Raw genomic sequence first — 27,635 nt, forward strand, 5'->3', positions numbered from 1 at the left:
GCTGAGCAAACAAGTTGAAATCTCCCTTGGACTTTCTCACTCCCAGACTGTCATCCTGTCACCATCCACACTCGGCTGATCAGCTCTCAGGCTTTGCTTGGCCAGCTCCTTGGGCCAGGTATCTGCTGGAGTCTGTGATTGCTCCAAGAGGAGTAGGAGAAGTAGGAGGATGACGAGCTTGCAGGTAAGGGGTCAGGGACCCATGGCTCCCCAGTGCTGGCTGTGGACACCCCTTTTCCTCTGACACCAAATGTTTGGCATCTGTTTCACCTTTAATGCACCCCTCCTTTGTGTTTCAGGGTGTGTTCTAAAGATAAAGGGGATAAAGGAGTTTGCTGCTCTTGGGATAAGGGAGTTTGCTGCATTTTGTCTATAAATAGGCTCTTCTTTCCCTCTTCTCCTCCTTTGGAAATCATTCTTGGTCTGGCTATCCCAGCACATCACCTCTTCATTGGGGGATTTGTCCTTCCCCCACCTGCTGCACAAGCCCCTCCTCCTGTTCCAGCTGTCAGGTGGGTGTTTCCCTCTCAGCCTAAGAAATCTGGCTGGTAACATCTGCCCAGATGTTGCAACCCTGACATCCATCTTCCCCAGCAGCTCAGGGGAGCAGAGGCTCCATCCTGGGGCAGTTTCTCAGTTCCCCTTGCAGGCACGCTGGGACTCTAGCTGTGCCCTCCTCTCTGAACATTCCCCACCACCATTTGCCTGAGCATGAGGGATTTGGGGAAGAAAGGCAAGATGGGGTAGGCTTATGGTTCATGTGTGGAAATAGGCAACCCTGAGTCTCACCAGCACCTTGCTGATGTTGTGGGGGACAGGCTGCCCCTGTGGCCTTCTGGAGGGGTGAGAGTGATGCTGCAGCAGGCCAGAGAGGCAAGGACTTACCCCAGGGACATGCCTGAGATACCTGTGTGTGCTCCTTTGCCATCTTCTGCAATGTTCATTACTTTACATAGTGGTTTTACAGGTTTCACCATCCTTCAGTAGCAGGGCAGCCTAGCCCTTGTACCATTTTGGATGAGTGGCCTTATAGAATCTTCTGCTTCTGACTTGTTTCAGCCCCTAACACCTTGTTTGCAGGTATGACTGTGGCTGCAGGTTGAACATGGGTCTGCCCAAGCTGGCAACAGGAACAGGCTGCTCTGCCAGTGCCTACCCTCTGAGACATCATAAATATCCATACCCCATCATCACCTGTCCCCACCTCATTTTCTGTTGGCATCTTTCCTCCAAAAGTGTTTCTTCACCCTTCCTCTCGGATCCTCCCGGAATCCACCCCTCTCTTGCCTCCTACACCAAGTTCCCTGATCCATGTTGGAGCTTGGGCAGGCCTTACAAGGAAGGGTCTGGCCCTAGACCATCTCCTTTTGACTTTTGGAGCAGACAGTTGGTGAGATGTTGGGGAGATGGCAGCTCCTGCTGGGGCTGTTGGCTCTGGAGCACCAGGGCAGCACCAAGGCAGAGCTCCAGTTTGGAGCTTTGGCTTTACCCTGCAAGGAAGCTGTGAAGCCCCATACAGATGGGGAAAGGCTGCCCTGCTCATTGCCAAAAGGCTGATGTTCCCGTTTCTGCAGTTTTGTGTTAGATGCTCCTGTGTTGACTGCTCTGAACTGATACGAGTTGCCGTGCCTTTTGTGTAGCAATGAATGTTGTTTTCTTGTGTCCTGCAGCAGGAGCTGATAGAGAAATGTATTATGCGGCATTTGAAGAAGGGACTTAATTATTTTGCAGGCTATGTGTTCAGACTTCAAATTAGTTTTTTCCATGCCTGCTGTCTAATCCGGTGAACAAAAGGTTATGGTTTATAGGTCAGAGCACAACACCCATTGCGAGCGCTTTGCTTTGCATCCTGGTTATTCCAATCAATGAGCTTTGCTGAATTTTTTATGCAGTGCTGGGCTTTTATCTCTAACATATTGTTGAAAAAAAAAACCAAGCAACCAAAAATCCTCAAAACAAACAGAAACCCCCCCCAAAAGATAACAAACAAAAATAAGCAACCAAAAGACTGGAGTGGAGTCAGATGAATTTCTAAGATCCCATTTGTATAAAAAGCTACAGGATCTCAAACAAGATAATGACAACAGTAATTAAAAGCAGAAGAGGAAACAAAGGACCATGGAGTACTTTTTGTTTTACAGAGAAACTACCTGCCCCATTGGCAAAATACTTCCCATCAAACTGCTTGACTGGAGGTGCTCACAATGGGTCTAGGAACCAGAGGCCAGGCAGAGACCTAGAGGGAGATTGCTTTGGACTAAAAACCCATTGTTATGCCATGGAGAGGAAGGGTTGGTTTCCATCTGGACAGATATTTTGCCCATGAAGGATGCTCTGGTGCTGGTGCTGGGTAGGCAGAAATGGGTCATTTCTCCTGGCTCAGGGCCTCGCCATGTGATGCAGACTGAGAAGGTGGGAGGTAGGCTCAGAGGCATCAGGGCTGTGGTGTATAATAATACACCTGATACAGATACTCCTGAGTGACCTGCATCAGCAGGATCCATGCAGTCTTGGAGCATGATGCCTCCTATGCATGGGGGGAGCTGCATTTGCACAGCTATTTTTGGCAGCCCAAGTAGTGTTCGACACTGGCTTCTAAGGGCATGGAGAGGAGAGAAGTCTCTCTGAGGTCTGCCACAGAGAAAGGCAAAATAAAGCCAGTGAATAAGAAAAGCCACACTGAACAGCCAGGAAAAGCTTTGGAGCCACACTTGGGGTGATAAATCACTGGCTGGATGACATTTCTTTCCCCTCCTGTGGCTGCAGTCCTGCCAATGTCTTTTTTTTTCAGCCCTTGATGCAGCAACCTGAGGATTAATTTCTTTTTTTTTTTTTGCTTGGCAAGGGAGAACTGATTTGGCCAAACAATGATACAGCAGCTTCTGCCTCCACTCTCTGGGCAACAGGGCGATGCCACCTTCCCCCAAATGCCACCTCTTTTCCTGCCCCAAATAGCACAGCCTCCTGCCTCGCTGGGTACCACCAGCAGCTCTGCAGCCCCCAGTGATGCACAGCCAAAGAAGGCAGCCATGCTCTGTTGATCCTAGTGTCAAGCTACCTGTCTTGCTGGTCAGGGCTGGTGAGGTGCTGTGCATCACCAATGTAGGCACCAAGCAGCTGTCTGGATGAGATGCTTGCTGCCCAGTCAGTTTTCTTTCCTTCCCTTGTCCCAGTAAGCAGAAGCAAAAGGGCCTTTGTGAATGTGGATGGGCAGGTCAGCCGTGCAGCTCACATCTTGATAACCTGATGAATGGGGGATGGAATTCTTGCAGAAAACACTCAGTGGCTCCTTCTTATTCACTCCAGCACTGTGGCAGGGGGTTGCCAGGTAGCACATGCTGGATACCAACAACACAAACCCACGTATCACTAACCAACCCCTCCCAGCTCTCCACCAGTTTAGCTGAGCATTTTGTAGATGATGCTCAGCAAAGCAGATTGCAAGTTGCATTAACCCTGTCCTTGTTGTGCTAATGGCAGAGCTGGCTGGGCCTCTCTGCCTGTGCTTCCAGAAAATAAGCATGCTCCTCTTCTTCCCTACTCCTTCCCCTGTTCATCAAGGCTGCCCCACAGGAAAAGACTCCGTCCACCTCTACATTGCTGGTAGAGGAGGATGCAGTGCAGGTCTTAGTTAATTCTGGAACTGCTGCAGTCCCATCAGATATTGGTGCATTTATGTTTAAAAGAAGGGAGAGGGGAAAAAAAAAAAAAAAAAAAGAAAAAAAAAAATGATCCGGTACAATACATTTGCCAAGGATGCAGGATGCTTAGGTGACCTGCTGCTTTGCATATCAATATGCTTCTTGCAGAACCTAGTGGAGAGCAAAGTCCTAGCCATGTACCTTCATTTATAAGTAGGAGAGAAACATCTTCTCTAAAATGACAGAAACCAAGATACTTTCAGGTTCAGACTAATCAGGGCTTCCAGCCTGCCTGGCTCCCCCAGAGAACGGATTTTCCTTACAGGTCACTGAAAGGTGCCGGAGGAAAGCACACTGTGTGGCAGGAGGTTTCAGGTTTGCTCTCAGAGTGCCTGCTGCACCAGGGGATGTCTAGGTGGGCTGCTGAGAACCCCATGGGGGGGGAACAATCCAGGCAATACACTAATGTAATAAACCAGGTACAGGGGATGTATCTCTCCACTTTTGTGTCAGAGCTCTGCCTCCCAGGCTGCCTCACAGCTCTGAGGGAGAGTCCCTTCCAAAGGTCGGGGTTTCTCAGGCCACGCTACAGAAGGAAGTGTGGGTGTCAGTCAAGCATTGGGACCCCAGGGCTCTGTCACCCCAGAACCCCTGTGTGAAGGCAGGTGAGTGGCTCATCTACTCTTGCAGCTGACAGAGGGGAGCATTAATATTTAACTCTCTCCCCAGGCCATGGAGCTGAGCCATTGATTGCTGTCAAAACGCCTCTGCGTTCATGCAGAGTTCAACAGAGTTGCCTCATGCAGATTCTATAGGATCTGAAGGGACTGTATTTACATTTCTGTCAGTGCAACGCTAAGGTCTCTGTTAAGCCTGCTTCCCTTGTGTCTCAGCTTTACTGGAGGGGCTTCATTCAATGCCACTGAGCAGGGAGCTGCATCTGCCTGGGTCCTGTGGCTTTTAGCTGTGCTCAGACACAGCAGCTATAGACAGGGTACCAGGACTATCCATGGGTCTCTCAGGCCTACATCTCTCTAGAAAAAACAGATTATCACCTGGTAAAGGATTAATTCTTGCTTGCTACTACAGTGTGGCATTCAAGCACAACCAGGCAATAAGGATTTAGGGCAAATCTGTGACATATAGTTGAAGCCCCAGCTGAGGTTCCCTTCCTCCCTCATCCCAACCGTATCCTGACCTTTTTCTTGATGGTTGTGGGGATGTATTGCAATAACCTGACAACTCAACAGTTCCTCGTTTCAGTCCTGAGCATCCAAGCACTCAGTGCATGAATCTGCAAGGCAGCCTGCAGATTTTGGAACATCCATGATTCAAACAAAGTCAGATTTAACTTAACCCTGTGATTCTTGAGTCTGACTGCATTTGTGATATTTCTGTATAGTATGGCACTGTGTAAGTGCCTTCATGGTGCAGAATGTGTTCAGAACAGAATTATGCAGACTTGGGTGAAGAGCAAACTCTATCTGTGTTCCCCACTCTACCATGCGGTTAGCTAATGAAGCCAACCCAGGAGCTGTGAACGTGGTCTGTGATGGTACTTGAGACTTGAGAAAGGTTTAATGCATAAAAAATGCATATGGAAAGCCTGGGAAAAAAACATTTGGAAGCAATTGATGAGTTGCTTATAGAGGTTTTGCTTGTTTTCAAAACACTGATGAGCTGTATGGTTTATTTTATAGTACATGTCAGGATTTGGAAATGAACATGTTTCTGAGGATCCACGCTGTCCAGGAGCTTTACCAGAGGGACAGGTACTGAGTTCTTTTAAAGTACTTATTAAAATTACATGGCATAGGCTGAGTATCTGTTCCCTGGGCTTTTTTTCATCTAAATGTGTTTCCTTTCTCTGTCACCACAAAAGTCTCCAGAAACCTTCTTTATACAGGACTGGAATAATAAGATGCTGGCAAAAATCAGAATTAAAGACTGCCATTCCTACTTTCTATTTTTATGTTACTCATGAGCTTCCAAGTTTCACCTTGGGGATTAAGAGTTGCCTCAATTACCTCAGCAGTTTTTTTTTTCCAAAAGGATTCTGTGATACAAGTAGCTCAGCCACTCCAGGAAGGAAGCCATCGGCTTTGGAATAAGCTGGAGCAGAAGTTTAAAGCTTGGCAGAGAGACCTGCTCATGCAGGAGAGGTGGCTTTTAGAATTTCTGTAGGAATTTGGTTCAGTGAAACTGGCTTATAAGCCTTTGGCAGGAAAGCAACTTCTTTGTAGAGAGGGCACAGAAATGCCTGTAGTAATAAACTGACAGATCCATTCCTAAAAGTAAGTCACCTCTGAACACTTCTGATGAAAACAAATTGTGCTGAGTTGTTCTGTTTTAAAGAAAGGAATCATAACCTAGATGATGCTAGCCACTTGGTCTGCAGTGGCAAGAATAAAAGTTCTCTTTTCAATTTTATGGTAGCCTCCTTTCTACCAGCACAAATTATGAGGGTGCCTGTGCCCTCCCTGGGATTTCTTGTGATCCTTTTGGCTTGGATGGCAGCATTTTGTGACATCCCTTGGTGGTGCTCATCTTCATCCCCTGTGCAAGGAGGCCACAGAATTAAGGTCATATGGAGAGCTTCACCCTTTGCTTTTCCTGAGGTTTCTGGATCTCCCCCATTCTGATGTTTTACACATTGTGTGCCAGTAACACACAACTCATGGGCACGTTAAATGTGTATACATGCCCCCTAGGTCTGCATTGCAGCCTATGGTGTGCCCACAAGAAAGGCAAACCACTGTACCATACTGATGGCTCAGCTGGTGCTGTGTCTTGTTTCTGAGACCAGGTACAGCAGATGAGTGGAGAAAAAAATGTAAGAGGCACCTTAAAAGTGGGAGATTGGCAGCAGTGGCAGTGGGCTTTGGTGGATATACTCCTCATGATTTCCTAGAGCAGCACCACTTTCCAGAGTTGATGGACCCCTTTCAGCTCCTGGCTGAGGTACTGTCACCCGAGTTTGGACTCAGTGTCAAAAGAGTTAATAGAAAAATCTGAAAACGAGTTAAACAAAAAAAAAAACTCCAGTCCCAGGGGTGGATCTATTCTCCTCTGCAGTATTTAGAAGACTGGCAACTTCAGTAGTGCTGGCTAAGATAAAAATGACAAGGGCTATTGATCCCCCTGCTTCTCTGCATACCCATACAGACAAAATGTAGTGTGAGGGCTGAAAGCTACATGTGTTATGAGAGCTTTGCCTCTTCCTTCTTCCCACCTGCCAGGGCAGTGTTTGACACCCTGTGGATGGCTGATGTGCTCAGTCACAGCAGGATGGCAGGATGCTAAACTAGATCTTGCAGGAAGGAGATGGGATAGCAAATGGCATGTGACTATACCACTGGGATATTTCCTGTGGTTCTTGGATTCCTTTGCTTCTTGCTGATCATGAACTAATAGATGCTGGCCTACTTAGATCAAAATGTTTAGTTTCTGTTCCCTGAAAATGAGGAATCAGTCCTTCAGTTATGAACTCACCAGGGTTGCTAAAACTGCACTAGTCATACCCATGGCTTCATGAAGGGCAATGTTGCCCCTTTTATACTTTAAACGAGGACTGTCACTGTGCAGAAGCCCTGTGGAAAAGCCAAGGCTCCCCTTGGGCAGCAAACGTCACTGCCAAGAGAGGCAACAGGCCACCAAAACACCTGCTTTGGGCACCCATCCCAGGGGCAGCAGGTAGGAGGAGAAGGGAACCTTTAGTCCATAAGAGGGAAGAAGCAAAGTTTCAGCTGCTGCGAGTCTTAACCAGCCCTCTGGAAAGACAGACAGATAAGATGCTCTGGGCCAATCTGTGTGAATACTTGGCCTTTTAAAAAAATAAATTGTGGAGACTCACAGTCTGCTTTGAAGTCTGTAAGTGCTGGGAATAATGCCCTTTTCCCTGACACTCCTGATGCTGACCCTACTGAACTCTGCTCCTTGCAGCTTGCTATAGCAGCAAGCATGTTGCCTCAATGGCTTTGGTCACTCCTTTGGTTACTCAAGTGGCCTCTCCCATGTGAGAATGGGGCTTGGGGTCTGGCTGAGGCACCCAACCTCATAGGAGCAAGCAAGGAGATATGACATCTGATGCACATACTCAGGAGCACAGCCCCCCATTTAGTATCAGGGTACTGGGCAGCCACCACAGTGTTCTGCTGTGGCTCCAGAGCTAAATCCCATGTTGCTGCTTCTCACTCTTCATTTTTCCTTCTCCTCCCATTCAGAATAACCCACAAGTATGCCCCTATGGGCTGTATGCTGAACAACTCTCGGGCTCTGCCTTCACCTGTCCCCGGGCCACGAATAAACGAAGGTACCGTGACCTCTGGCACTGGGTGGGAGATGTGGGGCACTTGGGGGGACCACTGGGGAGAGTCAGAGAGGCTGCCTCTCTGCCACCAGTGCTTTCTGTGGATTAAAAACCTCCAGTGTGAGCTGGGAGATGGACAAGGGCAGAAAACCATAGGAGAGGGAGAGGAAAGGCTTTGGTGGGGTGGGCAGGCTACAAAAACACAGAGAAAGGGGGTGCTGGGGTGGGAAACAAAGTTGTTTTCTGAGCGAGGTGAGGAGGGGGAGGGGATGTTCACAGGGGCCAGATGGTCCTGAGTGAGCTGTGTGAAAGAACCTCAGGGGCTCAGCCCCGATGCTGTTACGAAAATATTGTCCCTGCAACTGGCACAGGTAAGCACCTGATGGACAGTGTTAAAACAAAGCCTCTGAGCAGGACTCTTTCCTCCTCCTCAAGGACACTCCTGCACACTGGCTGAGGCTGGTGAGGCACTAGCTCAGGCTGTACCCATTTTGGGGCTGACCAGGGGCTCAGACCAGCAGCAGGCACCTAGCACACTGCTCACCATCCTGGGGAAAGTTCCAGCCAGTGGCAAACATCCCAGAGCTCTGTCTCGGTCATTGTCTTCTGGCCTCGACCAGATTGCAGAAGCTGGATTTCTCATTTTGCTTCTCCCATGGTGGCTTTTCTGTCCCTTCTGTTGTTCACTCAAATGAAAAGGCAAATGCATCATTTGAGCTGCCAAGAAGAGCTCTGCTCTCCAGGCTGGTGCCAGCTCGCGGTGTGCATGGGAGAGGGATGAATCATTGTTTGCTGCACGAAGATGTCCTTGGTGGAAATTTTCCAGCTCTCAAGGGAAAGCTTCCTCCTCCCCTCTCCCACCCACCCAAGCTCCAACCACCACTCTTAACACATCAAAGGCATCGGCAGCCCTGCCTAGCTCAGGCTCAGGATTTTACCTCTGCTCCCCTGCCTGATTAAAAGCCCAGCTCTGGGCTTGGCTGTGCCTACATATGACATATGGATTCTGGCCATGGCTTTGGAAGCAGTGGGGGAAGCAGGGGCTGCAGCCATGGGACACAGTGGGCAGCAAGGAAGGAGAGTGATGGTCCCAGGCAGTGATGGGGCCATCAGGGACTTCCTGCAGCAGTTAGAAAGCATCATCTCACATAAAACACTCATCTAGGCTGTGTGGACTTGATGGTGGGTCTATGGGCATGGCCAGCCAGGCATAGGATGCTACTTTCAGTAATCCAAACAAATTCAGATATTGGCTGACTCCTGAAAGGTCCTTTCCAGAGCTCCTGTATTTTCAGTCAGATATGGTATCCATCCCTGTCTTGCCTGAGCTGCTTTGTAGCTGTGTTCAAATAGGAGGCATTTTTTTCCACCCCAGAGATAATGATATATCAGCCACATGTTAAACTGAATGTTTTTTTTAAAATATATACATATATATGTGTGTATGTGCATATAAATATATGTAATTATATGTAAATGCACATACAGATGTTTATTTATATATAACAGCATATGTTTATACTTGGATCCTATAATAAAAAGACTTGTCTCTCTGAGAGTCTCTGGCTGTGAGCTGGTGTTGGATATTTAATACATCTTTTGCTCCAGTTGCCACTAATGTAAATGATATTCATGCCTTTAGGAGTTCAGTCGGCCATCAGCCCCCAGAGGATTTAACCTCTTCCCCATCTTAATCCAAGTTTTTTTTCTTTGCAGTTGGCTGTATCGGATCCTACCTTCAGTCTGCCACAAGCCCTTCAAACCTCTCCAGGAGGGCCACTTGACACACAATTGGGATGAAGTTGAGCCTGATCCCAACCAGGTAGCTGCTCTGGAAAGAGCTCTGGTCCTGCCAGGAGGACAGTAAAATATTACAGAATCACAGGAGGAATAGACCTCCAAGATCATCCAGTCCAACCTTTGACCAACACCATAATCTAACTATTAAACCATGTCCTTAAGGACAAGGTCCAAATGCCTTTTAAATCCTTCCAGGGATGGTGACTCCACCACTGTCCTGGGCCATTCCAATGCCTGACAACCCTCTCAGTGAAAAAATGTTTCCTAACATCCAGCCTAAACCTCCTCTGGTGCAGCTTCCATCCATTTCCTCTGGTCCTGTCACACACCACTAAGGAGAAGAGGCTTTTCTTCTCCTTGCTCCAGCCTCCCTTGAGGTAGTTGAAGAGAGTGATAAGGTCTTATCTCAGCCTCCTCTTCTCCAGACTAAACAACTCCAGCTCTCTGAGCTGCTCCTCATAGGGCTTGTGCTCCAGGCCCTTAAAGAGCCTCATTGCCCTTCTCCAGACATGCTCCAGCACTTCTATGTTCCTCTCATAGTGAGGTGCCAAGAATATTAAGGTAACCAGGTGTGAAAAGGTGCTGAACTGCAAGAGGTTTGAGGAAAGCCATAGGGACCTGAGTGTGTGGCCAACACAGGAGTTGGGTCCTGCCTGCCACCTGTTGTTCCTCACCTATGGGTTATCCAAGGAATGACTTGTTCCATCTCAAAAAGGGATGTTGTGGGACCGCCTCAATGGATGATGCTGCTTTCCCAGCATAGCTACAGTGTCACAAGGTTTGATATGTGTGATCTAGAATTTCCATTGGGGGTTTCTGCTGGTTGCCCCTCAGGCTGATGATTCCATAATTCCTTTTCTTTGTCCCCCATCAAAGGTTTGCCATGCCCCAGACTGGCAGGCAGAGCAGCACAGTGTCTCTGCCATCCTTCCCTCCCTTCCCTGCATTTTCAGAGAAGCTGCTGGATGCCTGCCCATTTCTCTGTAGCCCTCATGGGAAATCAAGCTTCATTCTGGACAGTCATACAGAGACATGGCATTTGTCTTCTTCTGTTACAGCCCTGCCATCATCTTTAATCATTATTTCTTCCCTGCCATTCCCAGAACATTTGGCTTTTCTAATCCAACTCTCTCCTCCTGCCGTTGTCCTCTCAACATTATCTCGTGGCCATCAGGTTTACTCCTCTCAGGCTTTGCCCTGTGATGCATCATCATTAACTAATTTCCAGCCTCCCAGCAGCCTCACCATTTGTCTAAATACTTTCCCAGCTCTGCTGCAATATGTTTCTCAGCCACTGACCACGCATCAGAGACAGGATTGTATTTATGTGCCTTTGATGCTCCTTCCCAGGTCATAGAACCACAGAATGGTTTGGGTTGGAAGGGACCTTAAAGATCATCTATTTTCAACACCCCTGCCATTGGCAAGGACACCTCCCACTGGACCAGGTTGCTCAAAGCAACAAAGCTTCTGCCCACTCTCTCACTAGTTTTAGTGGCAATACTCAAACCTAGAGGGGTTGTTTCCTAGCAGTAAGTGGGACCCATCTGCCTGCTTTCCTTCTCTTCCTCTCTGAAGCAGAGCCAGAGACCAGGTTCAGTTTGTTGGACAAGACTGATTCTTCCCTGCTGTGCTTTGTGCTTCACCTAGCTCACTTAAGGATCTTTCATGATCATCATCTATCTAGAAGGGTGGCCATATGGAACCACCTTATGCAAACCCCATTGAAGTCAGTGGGAAAAATAACCTTTAACATTGCTCAAAGACAATGACAGAATTATAAAAGGCACAGGGGCCAAAACAAAAAAAGGGGACGAAGATGGTAAAAAAATATGGGGTGGTGTCCATGCCAGAAGTGCTGAAACAGAAGCAAACTCTCCAGCCTGTAACTGAGATTACCAAGGGAACTACTGAGAGGCAAGGGAAAAAACTAATAGTGTCACACTAAAAAAATATTAAAAAATGCATAAACTATGGAACAACTGCCAGAGGATGCGAGTGGATTCAAAATAGTGATTGGACAAACCTTGAAGAAACAAAACATAGAAAGCCGTAGTAAGCAGAGAGGTGCCTCAAGAGATTTGCAGATCATATAGCAGGGAAACAACACTAAGAGCTTCTCCATTTTAATCATCTGGTGCTGGCTGCCATTGGATGCCTTGGACTTCTGACTCAGGGCACTTGGTCTTCTCTTATCATAGTTCTTTTGGTTGGAAAAGATCTTCAAGATCATCAGGTACAACTGTTAACACAGCACTACAAAGTCCACCACTAAACCATGTCCCTCAGCACCACATCTACATGTCTATTAAATACCTCCAGGGATAATGACTCAAACACCATTCCCTGGGAAGCCCATTCCAGTGCCTGACAACCTTTTCATCAAAGAAGTTTTTCCTGCTATCCAATAGAAATCTCCTCTGGCACAACTTGAGGGCAAACACGATGTTTCCCCTCTTTTTATTGCTTCTTGCATTGGTGAAACCCAAACGCAGCAAAGATGGGCCAGACAAACAGAACAAAGTTTGGCTTCACAGTTTGCAAGCATTTTTGGCAGAGGGGCCAGACACCATTTTCAGTTGCAACTCATGGGCTCACTGATTTCCTCCACTCCTTGTCCCAGAGGAGTGACAACCATGGACATGTCCCCAGGGGCCAAAGAGAAAATGAAGCTGCTATTTAGGAACTGCACTATACTTACTATTTCATCTGTAGACTTACTGCCATATTCCATATTACCCAGTGAGAAAATTTGCTTCCCTTTAGATTCTCTTTACACCTAATAATTAGTTATCTTCTTTCGCCTGTTCTCCCTTCCTTTCTCTCTCTCCCCTGGTCTTTAGGATCCTTTCTCTTTGTCCTTCCATATGTAATTTCTTTCTCTATTTCCCGATGGTTTCTGTCAGCTGAGTCCCAACTCCCATCCCTGGAGGCTCAGAACAGTCATTAGAAGAACAGTTTATGTTGAGATGCCAGCTCTGGACTTCACAGCTGCCATTACATGAACAGAAGCCAAGGAAGGCCCCACTGCCTGGGATGGCAGCAGGCTCTGGAGCACCTTCTGATCATGCTTTACATTGGTTCTAGTTCATCTCTGGAAGGCTGTCTTGGAAACCAAAGGAAAACATGCTTTAAAGAAGTCAGAAAGCAAAATCTGAGGATCTGCACTATTTCTCTGTCTTACCTGTGAGGTGTTGATACCTTCACAAGGGTCACATTTGATCTACTTGTGGGTGAATCTAGTGTCTCCATCCAGAAAATGCAGCTTCTCCAGCAGCCTTTTCACCTCTGCCCAGCATCCCAGCCCTGTGACCCTGAGCAGAGATGAGCATGCAGCTGCCCAGGTCTCCTGGGGAGGAAAATGTGCCCCTACCCAGAAGTGAATGGGATATGGGGAGGAAGGCATGAAGGGTGGATCCAACCCAGCTGTCATGCTGGAAAACCCTTGGGAAGCAGACGGGTTCAGAGAGCACAGCAGAGAGGACCAAGACCTGGGGGGCAGCTGATGAATTGGTGTTGAGCCCCTGCTTTAATCAGTTTTACTGGCAGACACAGATACTGGGTGTAGTTGCCTGTTTCCTCCAGAGACCAGCTCTTCAGGACAGCCTAGTAAGCTGCCTGGGAACCCACATTTTGATTTGGGTTTGGAAACATTTAGTGAGGCTTACGGGAATTTTATATCTTTGTTTCCCTTTCAAATTTACCTGAAATTGCATATAGTTCAAAATTTTGGGGAGCAGCAGTAACAAACACAGAATTCCATAAACTTTGTTTTATCAAAGCACCATCCTAAACACATGTCAAGGACCACCAGGCTGGGTAGCTAAAGGCAAAGAAAATGTTCTCATGGGTGTCCAGAGTCACAGGCATTTTCACCTGGGGTCAGGAGTATCAATGCAGGGAATATATCTGGCAGCTGGCTACATCAACACCATCCTAATTTTGAGTGTTTGGGTTGATCTGCACTGAATGCCACCCTACCGAGGGGCTCTCAGTCACAGCACTTGTTCCCAAGAGCTGCAAAAAGTCCCTTTAATATAATATAATATAAGCAGTAATAATTACTTTGGACTCCTCTGGCACTTTCTGCCTGACAATCTCAATGGGCTTTGCAAGAAGTAATTAGTTCTGCTTCCAGCTCCCACTCACACAGGTAGAAATATTTCTGCTTTGGATGTGGGGAAAATAAGGTGGAGCCAACAAGAGTGTTCACAAAGGGGGTGAATCACCCAGCTCAGAGAGGAGCATAGGACTGTGACAATTTGGCTGCAGAAAGCCAGCTCATCTGAGTTTCTTTGTTCTCAAGAGTGTTGTTAGTAATAGAGGAAGATACACAGGCCTGCCAATTATTTTAGCAAATTATTACTAATTAACAAAAACAAACAAACAAACAAAACCCTAAAAAACCCCAAAACCACCATAAATCAAAAGAAACCTGTGAACTAAACTAGTGCAAAGATGAAAGATAAATTACCTCAGCTAGCAGAGGGCAGGGAAGCAGTGGGTGGGACAGGGGTCTACTTTCTTTTGAATTACCACTATTTGTGTTATAACCACTGGCATTGCTTTCTTGCTTTCTGTTTGCCATAATCCAGCTGCGATGGAAACCTTTTGCGATCCCGAAAGCCCCTCAGAATAAGCTGGATTTTGTGAGCGTAAGTCAGGGCTCCGGGGCATCTGGGAATCCTGCATCTCTATTTCTCCTCAGGGGGCAGCGGGGCACATGAGATGCTCAGCACGGGGCTAACAGCAGCAGTTTTGACAGCTCTGGAATTGCAGAGCACCTGTGGAAATGGAGGGGATTCCAGATTTCAACTGAGAGTGGATTTGATTTTCTTCATTGCCTTTCAAGGAACTGTTCAAAAAAGAATCAACGCATCAAACCCCAGCTATCCCCAGCCCTTGGGCTGGAAAACACCAGCTTACAGGGATTTTTAAAAAACCCTTAATGCATTACAGAAAAGCCAACATGTTTGGCAGAAGGCTGTATGTGGAAAGGCTGGTAGTGGTGTGAGAAGCTGGGAAGAAGGGATCCCCAGCAACGGGGTGGAAGGAGGGGAGGCTGTCCCCTGCCTCACTGCCTGCTGCTCCCTCACGATGCTTTGGGTTTGCCTGTAGGGACTGTACACCTTGTGTGGTGCCGGTGACCCCAGAGGACGCAATGGCATTGCCATCCACATTTTTGTCTGCAACATCTCTATGCATGACAGGTCAGTGACTACTAATACCGCCAGAGGCTTGGGCTGCCCTGGACTGGCTGCCTGCATGTGTATGGCTGTTGCCAGTGTGCCTGAGTACAGCTTCTCCCAGTGGTGCTGTTTCTGTGTCCCTGTGCTCCTGTGTGCACAGTCAGAGGTGTTCATGGCGTCCATGGCAGGTGTTTGTGAAGCAGGTTTGTGCTCCATGGACAAACACTGGGGGAAGTGTGTGGGGAGACACCAAGAGAAGGAGGAAGCTGGGCATGGGGATGCTGCAAGAGGGGATGTATTGGAGCCAGGTGCTCTCATCCCAAGGACTGGAGCTGCTCTTCATCCAGGCAGCCTCTGGTGGGCATCCCTACCCCCTACAGTCAGCCCCACTCCTCAGTTTACAGTACCTGATGCACACTAAAGCAGTGAACTAGCAGAGGCTGGAGGAGACGCTGCTTCCAGGCAAGGCACATTAAACCTCCTTGCCTCCTCTGCACCAGCCAGTATATTACATTTGCTGACCTGCAAATCGTGGTAGTAGTGCCGAAGAAGAAACTTCTGCCATGTCAGACTCCAAGCCCAAAACTCCCCAGCTGTGGTCATGGTGTGTGCAAGTGCCCAGAGCTTACATCATCTTGACTTTCCTGTGCTTTTCCTTTAGATGCCTTTATAATTCGGATGGTGACTTCCTGATTGGTGAGTTTATGCTCTGGCTTTTCCTTTCTCCTGCAAGGGTCTATGTGGGTTGCCATCTGCCTGCCTCTTTGTTCCTTCAGAGCCTTGGTCCCTAGAGCCAAGATTTAGAGGAGAGGGTTGGCTTCATGCTCATGCCATCCAGATTTGGTGGTCTGGCACCAGCTGGGCTGTCAGGTGGGTTGCAGCTCACAGAGAGCCCATTTGTGCCAGACCTCAACTTTGTTTCTGAGCAGTGACCCAACCTTCTCAGCATTCTGCTCAGGGATTGTTTCCCAGCTCTCCCCAGACTGGTATTAGACACACCACAGCTGGAGGTCCTCTGGAAAACATAAGCCTCAGGATTTTTGAACAGCTTACAGCTAGATGCCTTCATTGCCTTGGTCCAAGAGTATTTGGCATGGCAGATTAGCTCCCACGCTACACCAGCCTTAGGCAAACAGTGCCACGATGAGTGTTGAGGTTGGCATGTAATGTGAACACATGCTGAAAAATATTTTGAGCAGTATCAGAAGCCTGATATTTACTTGTATCTTTCTTGACTGAGGGACAAAAATGCCTTGGGGTCACCGACAGAAACATTTTTCCCATCAAATAGGCATTAAATTGCTATCACCCACTTCTCTTACTACTGTAAAGTAAAAGTTTAAGAGCACATTTTGTAAATCTGCTAGTTTTTAAAGTCAAAACGTGAATTCTCCTGCATCAGGACAGTCACAGAATATAATGTGGACATTCATGAAGCATTGCTTCTACCCTTAGGAAGCAGGGAGTGTTAATTATTTCCTGACATCTCACACTGCCACAGTCATGACAAGGATGGGTACATGCACAGTTTTACATGAAGATCATAAGACAGACACATATGGCCTCAAATATTATCAAGTCCCATTTACTTGGACTGTGCACAGACCGTACATCAAGGTAGCATGAAGTAAAGAGTGGACTAAGCTCAAGCAGGTACCTACTGAGATGTGGGACCTGTGGGGTTGGTTTGGAAGCTGCCCTGGCAGTGCAGGCATCTCTGCTGCAAAGCTCTGCATGGGAGAGGTGGTCCAGTCCTGCTGTGAAGCGTGGGTGCCCTGTGGGGATGGAGAGGGTGGCAATCACCATACTGCTTCACCTCCTCTGCTGGCATTTTGCTTCCACAGTGCCCCAGCAAGGGAAACTGCTCATCACAACTGAATTTGGGAAGATGCTAGTGGAGCCCAATGAAATCTGTGTCATCCAGGTAAGGGCTGACTGCACCTTGCTTGTGGCTCAGAACCACATTGAAGGAAGCCAGCTCCCACATTCAGGTGTTTGTAATTTATCAGCAAAGTCCTGGGAGAATTCTACTATCTTCCTTTATTTTACAGCAAGGAATGCGTTTCAGCGTGGAGGTGTTTGGAGAGACCAGAGGCTACATCCTGGAGGTGTATGGGGCACACTTTGAGCTGCCAGACCTGGGACCCATTGGTAATGATCTCCTGTCAGACCTACAGTGAATTTCACAGGGACAGACATGAATCACAAGCTCCAGTCCATCCTTTTATGTCCTATGTAATACATCCTCCCATGTCCAGCTTCCTTCACAAAGATGCTGTTCATCCCAGCAATGTTATTTCCCAGCAGAGCAAGCATTGCCCCTCAAAAAAGTGTGACAGCCCAGTCATCCTGAGATTCCCTTGCATGGAAGGGATCATTTCCCTTCCACCCTTTTTTCCACTTTCTCTCCTCCTCTTCTGGTCTGGAAGTCCCTATCTGCTGGCTCTGAACCTGTTCCTACCAAAAGAAACTCAAAAAGTACCATCACTGATGATTCTTACTTAGAGGTATGGCATAAACTGGAGTGATAAGAGAGAATTTACGTGACAAAAGGAAAGGCATATCTCAGAGGTAACAGGTATTCTCGAAGTCCCCCCCCCCCTATTAGATTTAATCAAGGCTCTAGAGCTGAGTATCAGAAGATGCTGGCCTTGGAGAATCAGGAATCAATAAAATGAGCAGCACAGGACCTGCATCAGCAACATATTTGCATCACTGAGCACAAGTCTAGCTCTGATAAATCACAGATGCTCTCTGCCAGCTGCCTCCTACTCTGTGCAATGTCACAGGTCCTGAAGGCACAGCCTCTCATTAATGTGACAAAAACATTGTGAGGGTGTATAGCATATGAAGCCTCACTGTCCCCACTGTGATTTCACAGTCAGCTTTCTGGAGGTGCTCATTTCATCTTCCTCATCCCTGGAGAACTTGCCTCCAAACTTTTCTTTTCTCCAAACACCTCCTGGTTACTGCTACTCAGATTGTCTCAGGGAAGGCAACTGAAACTTTTAACACCTAAAATAGCTACAAAAAGGGTGCCAGTAGTTCTCCAATTTCAGACTGGTGTTTTAGGGTTGGTTGTTTTTAATTTTAGATAGAAGTGGGGTTTTTTTCCCCCACTAGACTGGGCCTGCTTTGTCACTGTCGGTGTGATTTAGAAGACTGGTTATGCTTGAAGTAAACTAACTAGGTATTATCAACCAGTAACAAGCTTGGCATTGGTCCATTTGCATTCAGGGGGTCTGTGCAAACATCTCATGGCCATAGTGAAAACGAAGCTGGTCATTCTTGCAGTGGGGAACCACACCAATTTGCAGCTGTTTAATGAGAACCTGCTCAAGCATCTCACCCAAATGATGCCTTTCCACCTTGAGCTTACAGTGATTTTTCAGCAGCTTTCCTTTCATCCAGCTGAGGTGACCTGCATTCACCCATTTCTTCTGCTCTGTGCCTGCTCCACTTGATTATTGATATTGTTGCCCCAGACTGTTTTTAACAAGTTTTTCTATTAGATAGTTTTTCAGATGCTGTCAGACTGGGTTTGGAGTGGTTTTTTTCAGTCTCCAGAAGGCAGGAATCTATAATAAGGTTTGCTTTCTGGAGAACAGAAAATGAATGCACTTGCCTATGAATGTTTTCAGGAGGTGGTAATTATGAGCTCCTCTTCTCACCACCTACCCGCCTTCTCCTCAGAGACCAAGATCCTTTGTATTTCGGTCTTTCTTTATTCTAACTTCACTTTTCACTTGAAAAAATGACAGATGGAGAAAAGCACTGACTGTTAAACCTTAGCAGCAGGTAGTAATGTCTGCATTTTTATGGAAGAAATTCAAAACCACTTGGTAACAATAATACTATGAGAAGAAGAATGCTTCTATACCCATATGGTGCTTTACACTTTGAAAATGCTCCTCAAGCTAACCAACCCCCCATCATGCCCAGAGTCTGTAAGTATCACTAGCCCTTATTTTATTACTCTTTTTGTAAGCATTCAGAAATGTATTTGGCCCATTCATGACAAGTCTCATAACTTCTGTATGGCTAAGTGTCCAAGCAGTTGCGATGTCCAGGAACAGGGAGCAATTCACCTTCTGGTTTTTGCTGAATTCCTAGTTGTTACATGCCTTTAATTGAGGATGCTGTACCAATCTGGTTCACTGTAGAAGACCTGTCTTAGCCACATAATGGGAGCATGGACTCAAACACTAGGATGTGTTCAATTTCCTGCTCATACAAGTACAAGTTCATGACTATTTCAGCTTTAATGGTGGGCCCAGAAGCAGTAAGGTCATTCCAAATTTAGAAGGGTACCCATGAAACCAGGACATTATACCAGCCTCTCACCTTGTTGGCAGATTGCCCAAAGAGCTCTAGCATCTCTTTCTCCACCAGGAGCTAATGGGCTGGCCAACCCGCGTGACTTCTTGGTGCCTGTGGCATGGTATGAAGACCGCCAAGTGCCAGGGGGCTACACAGTGATCAGCAAGTACCAGGGCAAGCTGTTTGCAGCCCAGCAGGTGAGGATGCCCCAGGAAAAAGTGTAACCCTGAAGTGTAATGACCGCCAGTGCATAGCCTGGGAAATGTGACTCAGTAGCGTGTATGTGGTCTCAGGGTGTCCCGCTGGGTTAAGTGGAGCTGTAATGACTCCTTGCCTTGTTGGGACATTCATTTTCCAAGTGAAGGCTCCTCAGTCAGAAAAAACCTGTTTGTGACAACTTGGCTGACCAAAGACTCAATGATGGTCTTTGTCTCAGTGCTTTTCATAGTGACAGAATAGAAAAGAGGAGCTGGGGCTGCTGTGGAAAGCCAGGGTTTCCTTACCAGAGAGCTGGTGTGCCCTTGTTCAGCCTCTGCCTGGGCACTTGACAGCCCTTAAAGGCCAAATCACAGAGGGAGGGTTAAGGCCCACCAAATGGAAACACTGAGGAATACCACATATTTGCAACATCAGGCTGTGCCTAAAGCAATTCATACTCCAGGCTGCTGGTGTACTTCTCATTAGCACTAAATCCTCGTTTAATTTGGGAAAGAGCAGCAGCAGCACCCTAAATATGTGCAGCAAGTTAGAAGGCTGTGTGTGGTAACGCTCTGTCTCTTTGCTTTGGTAGGAGTATTCACCCTTCAATGTTGTAGCCTGGCATGGGAACTACACGCCATACAAATACCATCTGGAAAAATTCATGGTCATTAATTCTGTTGCTTTTGACCACGCGGTAAGTTCTGGAGCTGGGCAAGGCAAAGCAAGGCTGTGTGAATACTGCACCATCCAAACCTACCCTGAGCTCCAAGGCCTCAGAGCCTGTTAAAAAACATGTTGCGCTTTAATAAACAGTGCAAGATCTCTTGGTGCTGCTCTCCCTGGGCCCAAATCAACTTATTGCAGAGAAAGATAACCACCTTTGTGGCATAAAGACATCACTGGAGGTCGAGCAGCTTCTTAGAACAGCTTTGTGCAGCTTAGCACAGAATTTCTGTGCCTGAAGGAAGGATGAATACTGAAGCCAACACATATTGTGCAACTCAGCAAAAAGGCTTTTACTTTAAATTCTTGCCTAGATTTGTTCCTTACAATTGCATAGCCTCCTTCCTGTGGTTCCTCTGAGCCCAGCACTGAAATTCATTTGAAGAGCTGGCAGCTTTCATTGCAATAATTTCTAGATCTTATGGAAAATAACCAAAGCCAAAACTAATGTGAGCAGCTCTTCTACAAAGGAAATCAGCCCAGTGGGAGAGATGCCTGCAGCAATGCCATCTCTTCGTGCTGCTTCTGCAAGTGGGTGTGTAAGTAGACTGGAGCATTCCTAGTGAGACAACCAACAGAAAGTATTGTTTAAACTCCAGAAAAAACTGCCAGGAAAAGGGTGGTTTTGGGAATGAAGCCAGGAAAGTTCACTTTGCTGGACTAGAGGCCTCAAAAATCCTTGAAGCAAGCCATGATTTCTCTGCCATTTGTTCTCCTTGTTTGTAAACTAACAGGGCTGTGAGGCTAAATGCCTCCAGTGGGCTGTTCCTGCCCTCTGCAACCAGATAAGGCAGAAGTATGGTTTCATGGTAGGAAGAGTGCTGGACACTGCTCTTGGAATTAGTTTCCATCATGTGGAGCTGTCCTGCATCTGTGCCACTGTCTCTGAGGGCATTGTGGCCATGGAGGGAGAGGCTCTCCAAAGCTGCTCCAGTGAAGAACCATCCAGTCCCATCTCTTGTCCCCCACATGCAGCATGGGATTGGGATGTTGGGTGTTGTCACAAAGGTGACCAGGTGAAGGTAGTAAAACATGTTTAGTCAGGGGACAGGCTGTGTCAGTCAGGTTTACTGTCTGGCTGGATAACCTGGGCAGGCAGCTGCAAGCCCTGCTCTTTTTCATGCTTTTTGCTCTGCCTTTTTTCAGGATCCTTCCATCTTCACAGTCCTGACAGCCAAGTCAACCCGTCTTGGAGTGGCACTTGCTGACTTTGTCATATTCCCCCCTCGATGGGGGGTAGCTAACAACACCTTCCGGCCACCATACTACCACCGTATGTCTGCCTTTTGTTGGTTGTGCTTGAGTACTGGACTGCATTTAGAAAACAAGGTTCCATTTATTTGAAAGCATGTACAAGGAAGAAGCACTCTGGTTTGCTGTCCTTGGCAGAGTTAGTTTCTTAGAGTCAGTCAGTCCTCCCTGAAAAATGAACAAACCCAAAGATGTTCCTATCTGAGCATTTCAGGAAAACTCAGGGATGATGGGATGCTCTGTCTGCACAGATGGATGCACCTGTGCTCAAGGGGCTCCCATGGAGACCCAGTGCATATTGAACTTGGAATTGCACAAATGTGCCCGTCGTCCAGCCACAAAGTGCTTATTATCTCATTCAAGTACATAGATAAAGAATAGGAGAGAAGAAAATATGGTATCAGAGGTGGCGAGAAGCACAGCAGGATGTAGAGCTGCTCAAGGCCACTCTTGAGTGAGAGCAGAGTTAAAGTGAGGGAAGAAATTTGCTTTCCTGAGTCCTTCGTCACCACCTAAGCAGTGATGGAGGTACCTCTGGCATTTAAGAAGCCAGAGATAAGGAACAGAGCTCCTTCTCTGGCAGAGGGTTAGTTGTTGGTTTAGGGATTTGGCTGCGATCACTAGAGCTGATTTCTTTTTGGCAGTTCTTTGGTTTCATCTTGGCAGAGTATGGCCATGTGTCACCAAATGGATGCTAGAAATCCATTTCCCTGCATGGGACTGCCCCTTCCAGAGTGGGCATGAGGCAGCCTTCTCTGTGAGGCTGATGAGGAAAGCTTGCCTTTCCTGCACCCTTTCTAGTAAGAGCTAAAAGACTGCTTTTCAGAAAACATCAAGGTCACACTACCATCACTCTGAAGTGCTAAGAGACTTCCTGCATACTTAGTAGCTACATTTTAATTATCAGCTCCTCCTGCTACCTAGGCATATTCCCAAGCATCTTGAGGGCTGGTAGAACTAGTGGCACTTGCAAACACAGTAGGCACCTGTACAGACATCTGAGTAAATCTCACAAGCAAAGACCTGCCCTATCTCTCTGTTGTCATTGCAATAATGCGTGTGACATGGAAACATGTCTCGTGACTGGCTGAGATAGTATTAAGTCACCTTTATTAGACCCTAGAAGGGTGAGACACACTTCTGGTTAACCATGGTTAAATTGCTGCTTATCATCAGAGCTTTGCTAACTTTCCACAGATGTGCTGTGAGCTGTAGCAAACATGAACTTGTTCAACCTTGCTCCACCTGTGGTAAAAGATACCTGAAATAACACTCATTCTCTTGTTTGTGTTGTAATCTAAGACTACCCATGTAGAGAGCTACCAGAGCTACTTAACTTGACCACAGTACCTTGGCCAAGGGCTTTGAGCACTAAATTCATGATGACCAGGTCGGTTGTCTACTCAGTCCCAGCCATGGAGCGGCAGAGCCTGAGTGGGTAAGGCAGGCATCGCAACAGTCATCAGGACACTGCACACTTTGGTTTTCTCTGAAATTAGTGCTGTGATGAGAGTCTTGTATCATTAAGAGACACGTAACTGAGGTAGTAGTAGCAAAAATTCAGTGCCAGTCAACTCTACTTTCTCCAACTATTTTACAAGAGGCCTATTTTGTTTGCCAGCAATCCCCCATTGTCTCCTCTTTGCAGGTGCAGGGGAAATGACCAGAAAATTTTGGTGCACTCAGAATCATGGTTTTTTATCAACTTTGCCCTAAATACAAATATAGCAATGATGGTCCAATAAGATTACCCCTAGGCACAGTAACAACTTTACATGCAAAAGTAGCTGTGCAGCTCATAAATACTGACTTCTCTTGATCACCTTTCTACATCCTCGGAGGCTATGAATTACTGCTAGGAAGTATGGACCACAGGTTGAAAAAGATCTGATGCAGTTCTTATACCATGGGCATATATTGCATCTATGTCTGGAAGTAAGTACTCTGTGATTTTCATTCCAGTAGGACCTAATATCCAATGGCCACTAAGAGATTTTTTTTAACTTAAAAACATCCTGCTTGTAGAAGACAACACTATTTTAGAGATAGGAAATGGGGGCACAACTAAGTTGTTGGAGGTCACATAGGAAATCTCCAAACTAGTAAGAAACTGGACTCAGCTACTCTTGTTAAGTCCCAACCTTGGTTTCCTACTCACCTACCCATTCTTTCTAAGCATTATCAGTCTTGTTGCAGATGCCTTGGCAATCCAGATCTTAGGGCCTGAGCAGCAGTCTGAGAGTGCCAAGAGCAGTACATGAGCAGCTTCATTGGAAAAGCTGTAACAGTCGAGTCTTACACGAGATACTGACAACCTGAGATGAGAATTAATGAGCATTTGCATATATATATAGGCCAACTCTGCTTTGAGCTAAATTAGTTTTGTTGTTAAATATTTTAGACCTTGGATTGTACTTAACGAATACCAAGCTGCCAGTGGTTAAAAAGAGCTATATATAACATAGCTACAGAAGTGTGTCCTGGTTTTGTAAAAACGGGCTGCTAAGCAGAAAGTTGCCATATTTTTTAGTCACATCTGGTCTAGTAAAGCTGAAATCTAGGGGTGACAGCTGTTGAAGGACCTCCCTCACAGGGAACATAAGCCAGCAAGTACTGAATAATTAGGTACAGCCATTCTTACCTATTTACTGCTATATTACTCCATTGGTTTCAGAGAGTCTACTCAAAATATACTTATGAAGGGCAGAATTTGGCTCCTTGTCTTTGGGCATACAGTGGCTCTTGAGAAATAGGTAGATAATATATGAATCGAAAGCATAAGGTACTGAAACAGCTGGCTGGACTGGAGGTGATAAAACCAATGACCAAAATTATTTCAGGTTTAAAACCTGGGACAGCAAACCAGGCTCTCACCAAACTGCCAGCCAGGCCTTTTGTAACTGTAACACAGGGATTATTATAATGACCTTCTTTTCCCCAGGGCTTTAAGACCTCTAATCTAAGTCTGTAAATATCAGGTGACACCATGCAGCCCATACGCAGATGTAGTACTTGCACAGCTCATGGTGATAAGAAAAGCACAGGTCTACCAACACGAATGGACTTATACTAGGGAGCTCTTAGTTTCTGAATGCAGATAATTAAGGGTTGAATAAATCCTGTAGAGCTCTACAAGCATCACCTGTAGGATGCCAGATGTCCTTTCCTGCAACACCCTGCTTACGGACCTCTGCACTCTACCCACTGCCTGTCCCAGCCTCAACTCATGGGTTTCAAGGAGCTCAAAACCCATCTGTGATAACCTCTCTGCCTCCTGCAGGGAACTGTATGAGCGAATTCATGGGACTCATCAAAGGCTACTATGAAGCAAAGGAGGAAGGCTTCCAGCCTGGAGGGGGCAGCTTGCACAGCATGATGACTCCTCACGGGCCAGATGCTGACTGTTTTGAGAAGGCCAGCAGAGCCAAGCTGGAGCCTGAGAGGGTTGCAGAAGGGACCATGGTAAGGAGCCAGGGGAGCTAGTAAGATTTTGAATACAGCATGGCTGTGCTACTCTCAAAGTACAGCCTCGCTTCTTCTTGGCAAGTTGGAAAAGTACTTGGACCAAACTGCTGCAGCATTCGCCTCCCTCACCAATAACTTCCAGGAGCTCCCCTGGAGACACACAATTCTTTGATCAGCTGCACATATAAATTGTTGTCTGAGCAGGAAACTAGGTATTTTCATGCTGATTACTTTAATTTTTGTCTTAGCCTGTGGAGGAAGAAGTGAAATCCCTGACTGTCCTCCTTTCTCCACCCCCTTAAATCTAATGATGATCAGCAAAACTACAGCTCTGGGAACAACGTGGCCTTCCTGAGTGGAAGCAGGGAGTCCAAAGTCATTCCCAAGATGTGGTTAATATCAGCAGTGCAGTGCCAGCTGGGGAGAGCTTTCTCCCTCTTGGCTGGTCAGGCTTGAGGTAGAATTTGGCAATCCTGGATCATGTGCACAGCTCCTCTTTGTGGCAGAGTAAAGCCACCTTGCTTGTGTTTAAACTTTCTGTCTCCTGCCCTAACTGACCTTTCCTCTTTCCAACAGGCCTTCATGTTCGAATCATCCTTCAGTCTTGCAGTCACCAAATGGGGTCTTCAAACTTCCAACTGCCTAGATAAAAACTATTACAAGTGCTGGGAACCTCTGAAAAGCCATTTCGACCCTAAGTGCAAGTAAAGAGAAGTCTTTGTTGCTTGCAATACATGAGTGAAGGCAGGGAAATCCAGCGTTATCTATGTGTGGTGGCACAGTCGACTCAGGCAACCTGGAGTGCTCCAGCACAGAGTGGCATTTCCAGCAGCCACTGCCACACAAAAATTATCATCACTATGTAACCTGAGAAATGTGGTAAAATGCAGTAAAACCCACCACTGTTCATAGTTTTCATGTATCGTACTAGAGCTTTCCTGGTGACACACTGAGCTGAAGTACTTCTGTGGCTCTCATCAGGTGTAGTTGTGAATGCTGAATCTTGTGTGTACAGCAGCCCCAATTCACACGGATAATCCTGAAAATACAACCCAGGGTGTCTTTCACAGGGAGAAGCTAGGGTTCAGCAAAGCATTTTTGCCATCTGTAGGTGAAAAGCTTTCCAACCACAAGACTCTACCAATAGAGCAGGCCACTTCAACCTGATGATCTGCCAAGGAAAGACTTGACTGTCAGAAAAGCAGACTGCAAATTAGAAAAGGTTGGAGAATCCAAAGCACCTCACTGCTAAGTGAGGGAAAGTTTCCTTTCTGACCTCATGCTTTGGCCATGCTTCAATGTCAACTTGTCAGCACTTGATAAATCCTCTCCCTAGTTTAGGTGCCAGTGTGCAGCTCAAAAAAATGCTTCTCTGGCCAGCCCAGGCATTTGGTCCTGGGAAGGTACCTGGAAGACAGGTCAAATGCAGAAAGCATCATGAGGTACCTCAAAATTGATTGCAAGCTTCATCCTCAGGTGGGGAGTTCCATGGGCTGAAGGGAGAACGAGAAAGCAGCAGGTAGGCTGGAAACCAAGAGCGCGGCCAATGCACTCCAAACTTCAGGCTTGCACTTCAGCATGTACCCACATGAAACCATTACTAAGCCTGGTGCCATCAGAATCCGTGTTTCTTACATCTCAAGAGAAAAAAATCCCCAGTTTTCCAAGAGAGAAGGAAATACAGAGCTGCAACACTTAACTTCAGATAGTTACATCCATCATCGGTTTTGAATGTGCACCAGATCCTTGGGGTAAAAAAAAAAAAAAAAAGCTCCAGCTTTAAGCAAAGTATTACATTATAAAATCTACAGGGAGACGTTTAAAATAACCAGCTCAGAAAAGGACATGGAGGAGACTCTAATTTTCCAGAGAAGCTGATTTAATCAGACTGATCCAGGGATAAATGAGGTCTAAATGCTTCATAGGCAGAAGGGAATAGCATGTCTTCTGTTTGGGACCTACATTATCACCCAGCAACCTGCAGGCTTGCAGGTTTCTCTTGCTACAGACTCATCATTGAAGCAGACATGAGTGGTAACACATCAGTCAAGGGTAAAAGTCCATGAAGTACACTCACTCTTATGCTTTCACTCTACATTCCTGAAGAAAAAGTCCCCTTTCCTTTCTCTACACACCCAGTACTGCTACCTCAAAACACCAACCCCGTTTTCAGAAGCACAGCACGTTCATTCCTCGCAAGAAAAGAGATTGGAGAGTTCTGCAAATAACAAGATAGGAAACTAGGGCAGCCTTTCCCCAAGCACCAGGCTCAAATCCGCAGGGATGTAAAATCACGCACTCTCATCTGCAAAGGAAAGGGCTGTGGCAGGTGCCTCCAGCATCAATCCAAGGCTGGCCTGAAAGACTTGAGGCTCGGAGCTCATCCACAGCCCAGCCTGAACCATTTGCTCATCTGGCCTAAACAAATACAGTTGCAAGGGGAATTTTCATGTGTGGCAACTGAAGTTCCAATTAGCTGAGGAAATGGGTCCTGAGAGATCAAATTAGTTTGTGGCAGCAGGAAGGTAGTTAATTTAGCATACTCAGACAAGCAATTACTTGTTTCCCTAAATACCATTTTCTCCATGCATTGATGCCTCTCGCTCTGTGCTGACCCACAGCCATATCTTGTAATATCATTTGTGACAGTCTTTTAGAAGTTGTTCTGCACAGCTAACAGCCTGGGTTTGCTTTAGTTAAGCTGGCAGAGGAGCAAACTGCAGAGGCAGGTGCAAG

The 27,635-nt window shown here is 46.6% G+C and overlaps 1 protein-coding gene across 3 annotated transcripts; it reads left to right on the forward strand.

The window, feature by feature from the left end:
* HGD (homogentisate 1,2-dioxygenase) lies at positions 1-26,068 on the forward strand. Of its 3 annotated transcripts, none has more exons than XM_008498628.2 (14): positions 2-184; positions 5,342-5,413; positions 7,865-7,953; positions 9,667-9,772; positions 14,346-14,405; positions 14,869-14,960; positions 15,601-15,635; positions 16,784-16,863; positions 16,991-17,090; positions 19,332-19,456; positions 20,050-20,154; positions 21,330-21,456; positions 24,715-24,896; positions 25,476-26,055. In XM_008498628.2, exons 1-14 carry the CDS (start codon positions 170-172, stop codon positions 25,605-25,607), a joined length of 1,320 nt encoding a protein of 439 aa, XP_008496850.1. In that variant the 5' UTR covers positions 2-169; the 3' UTR covers positions 25,608-26,055. The 3 variants fall into 3 exon arrangements, with proteins under 3 accessions (XP_030312841.1, XP_008496850.1, XP_030313543.1); XM_030457683.1 differs by lacking the exon at positions 2-184 and adding an exon at positions 392-512 and having other exon boundaries at positions 25,476-26,061; XM_030456981.1 differs by lacking the exon at positions 14,346-14,405 and having other exon boundaries at positions 1-184; positions 25,476-26,068.
* The last annotated feature ends 1,567 nt before the right edge of the window (positions 26,069-27,635 follow it).

The sequence above is a fragment of the Calypte anna genome, chromosome 1, assembly GCF_003957555.1.
Source record: "Calypte anna isolate BGI_N300 chromosome 1, bCalAnn1_v1.p, whole genome shotgun sequence".
Lineage (NCBI taxonomy): Eukaryota > Metazoa > Chordata > Aves > Apodiformes > Trochilidae > Calypte > Calypte anna.

Coding starts and splice junctions, on each gene's coding strand:
- HGD (XM_008498628.2), top strand. Junction 16,864..16,990: donor ATGAAATCTGTGTCATCCAG/GTAAGGGCTGAC, acceptor TTTATTTTACAG/CAAGGAATGCGTTTCAGCGT. Junction 17,091..19,331: donor GCCAGACCTGGGACCCATTG/GTAATGATCTCC, acceptor TTTCTCCACCAG/GAGCTAATGGGCTGGCCAAC.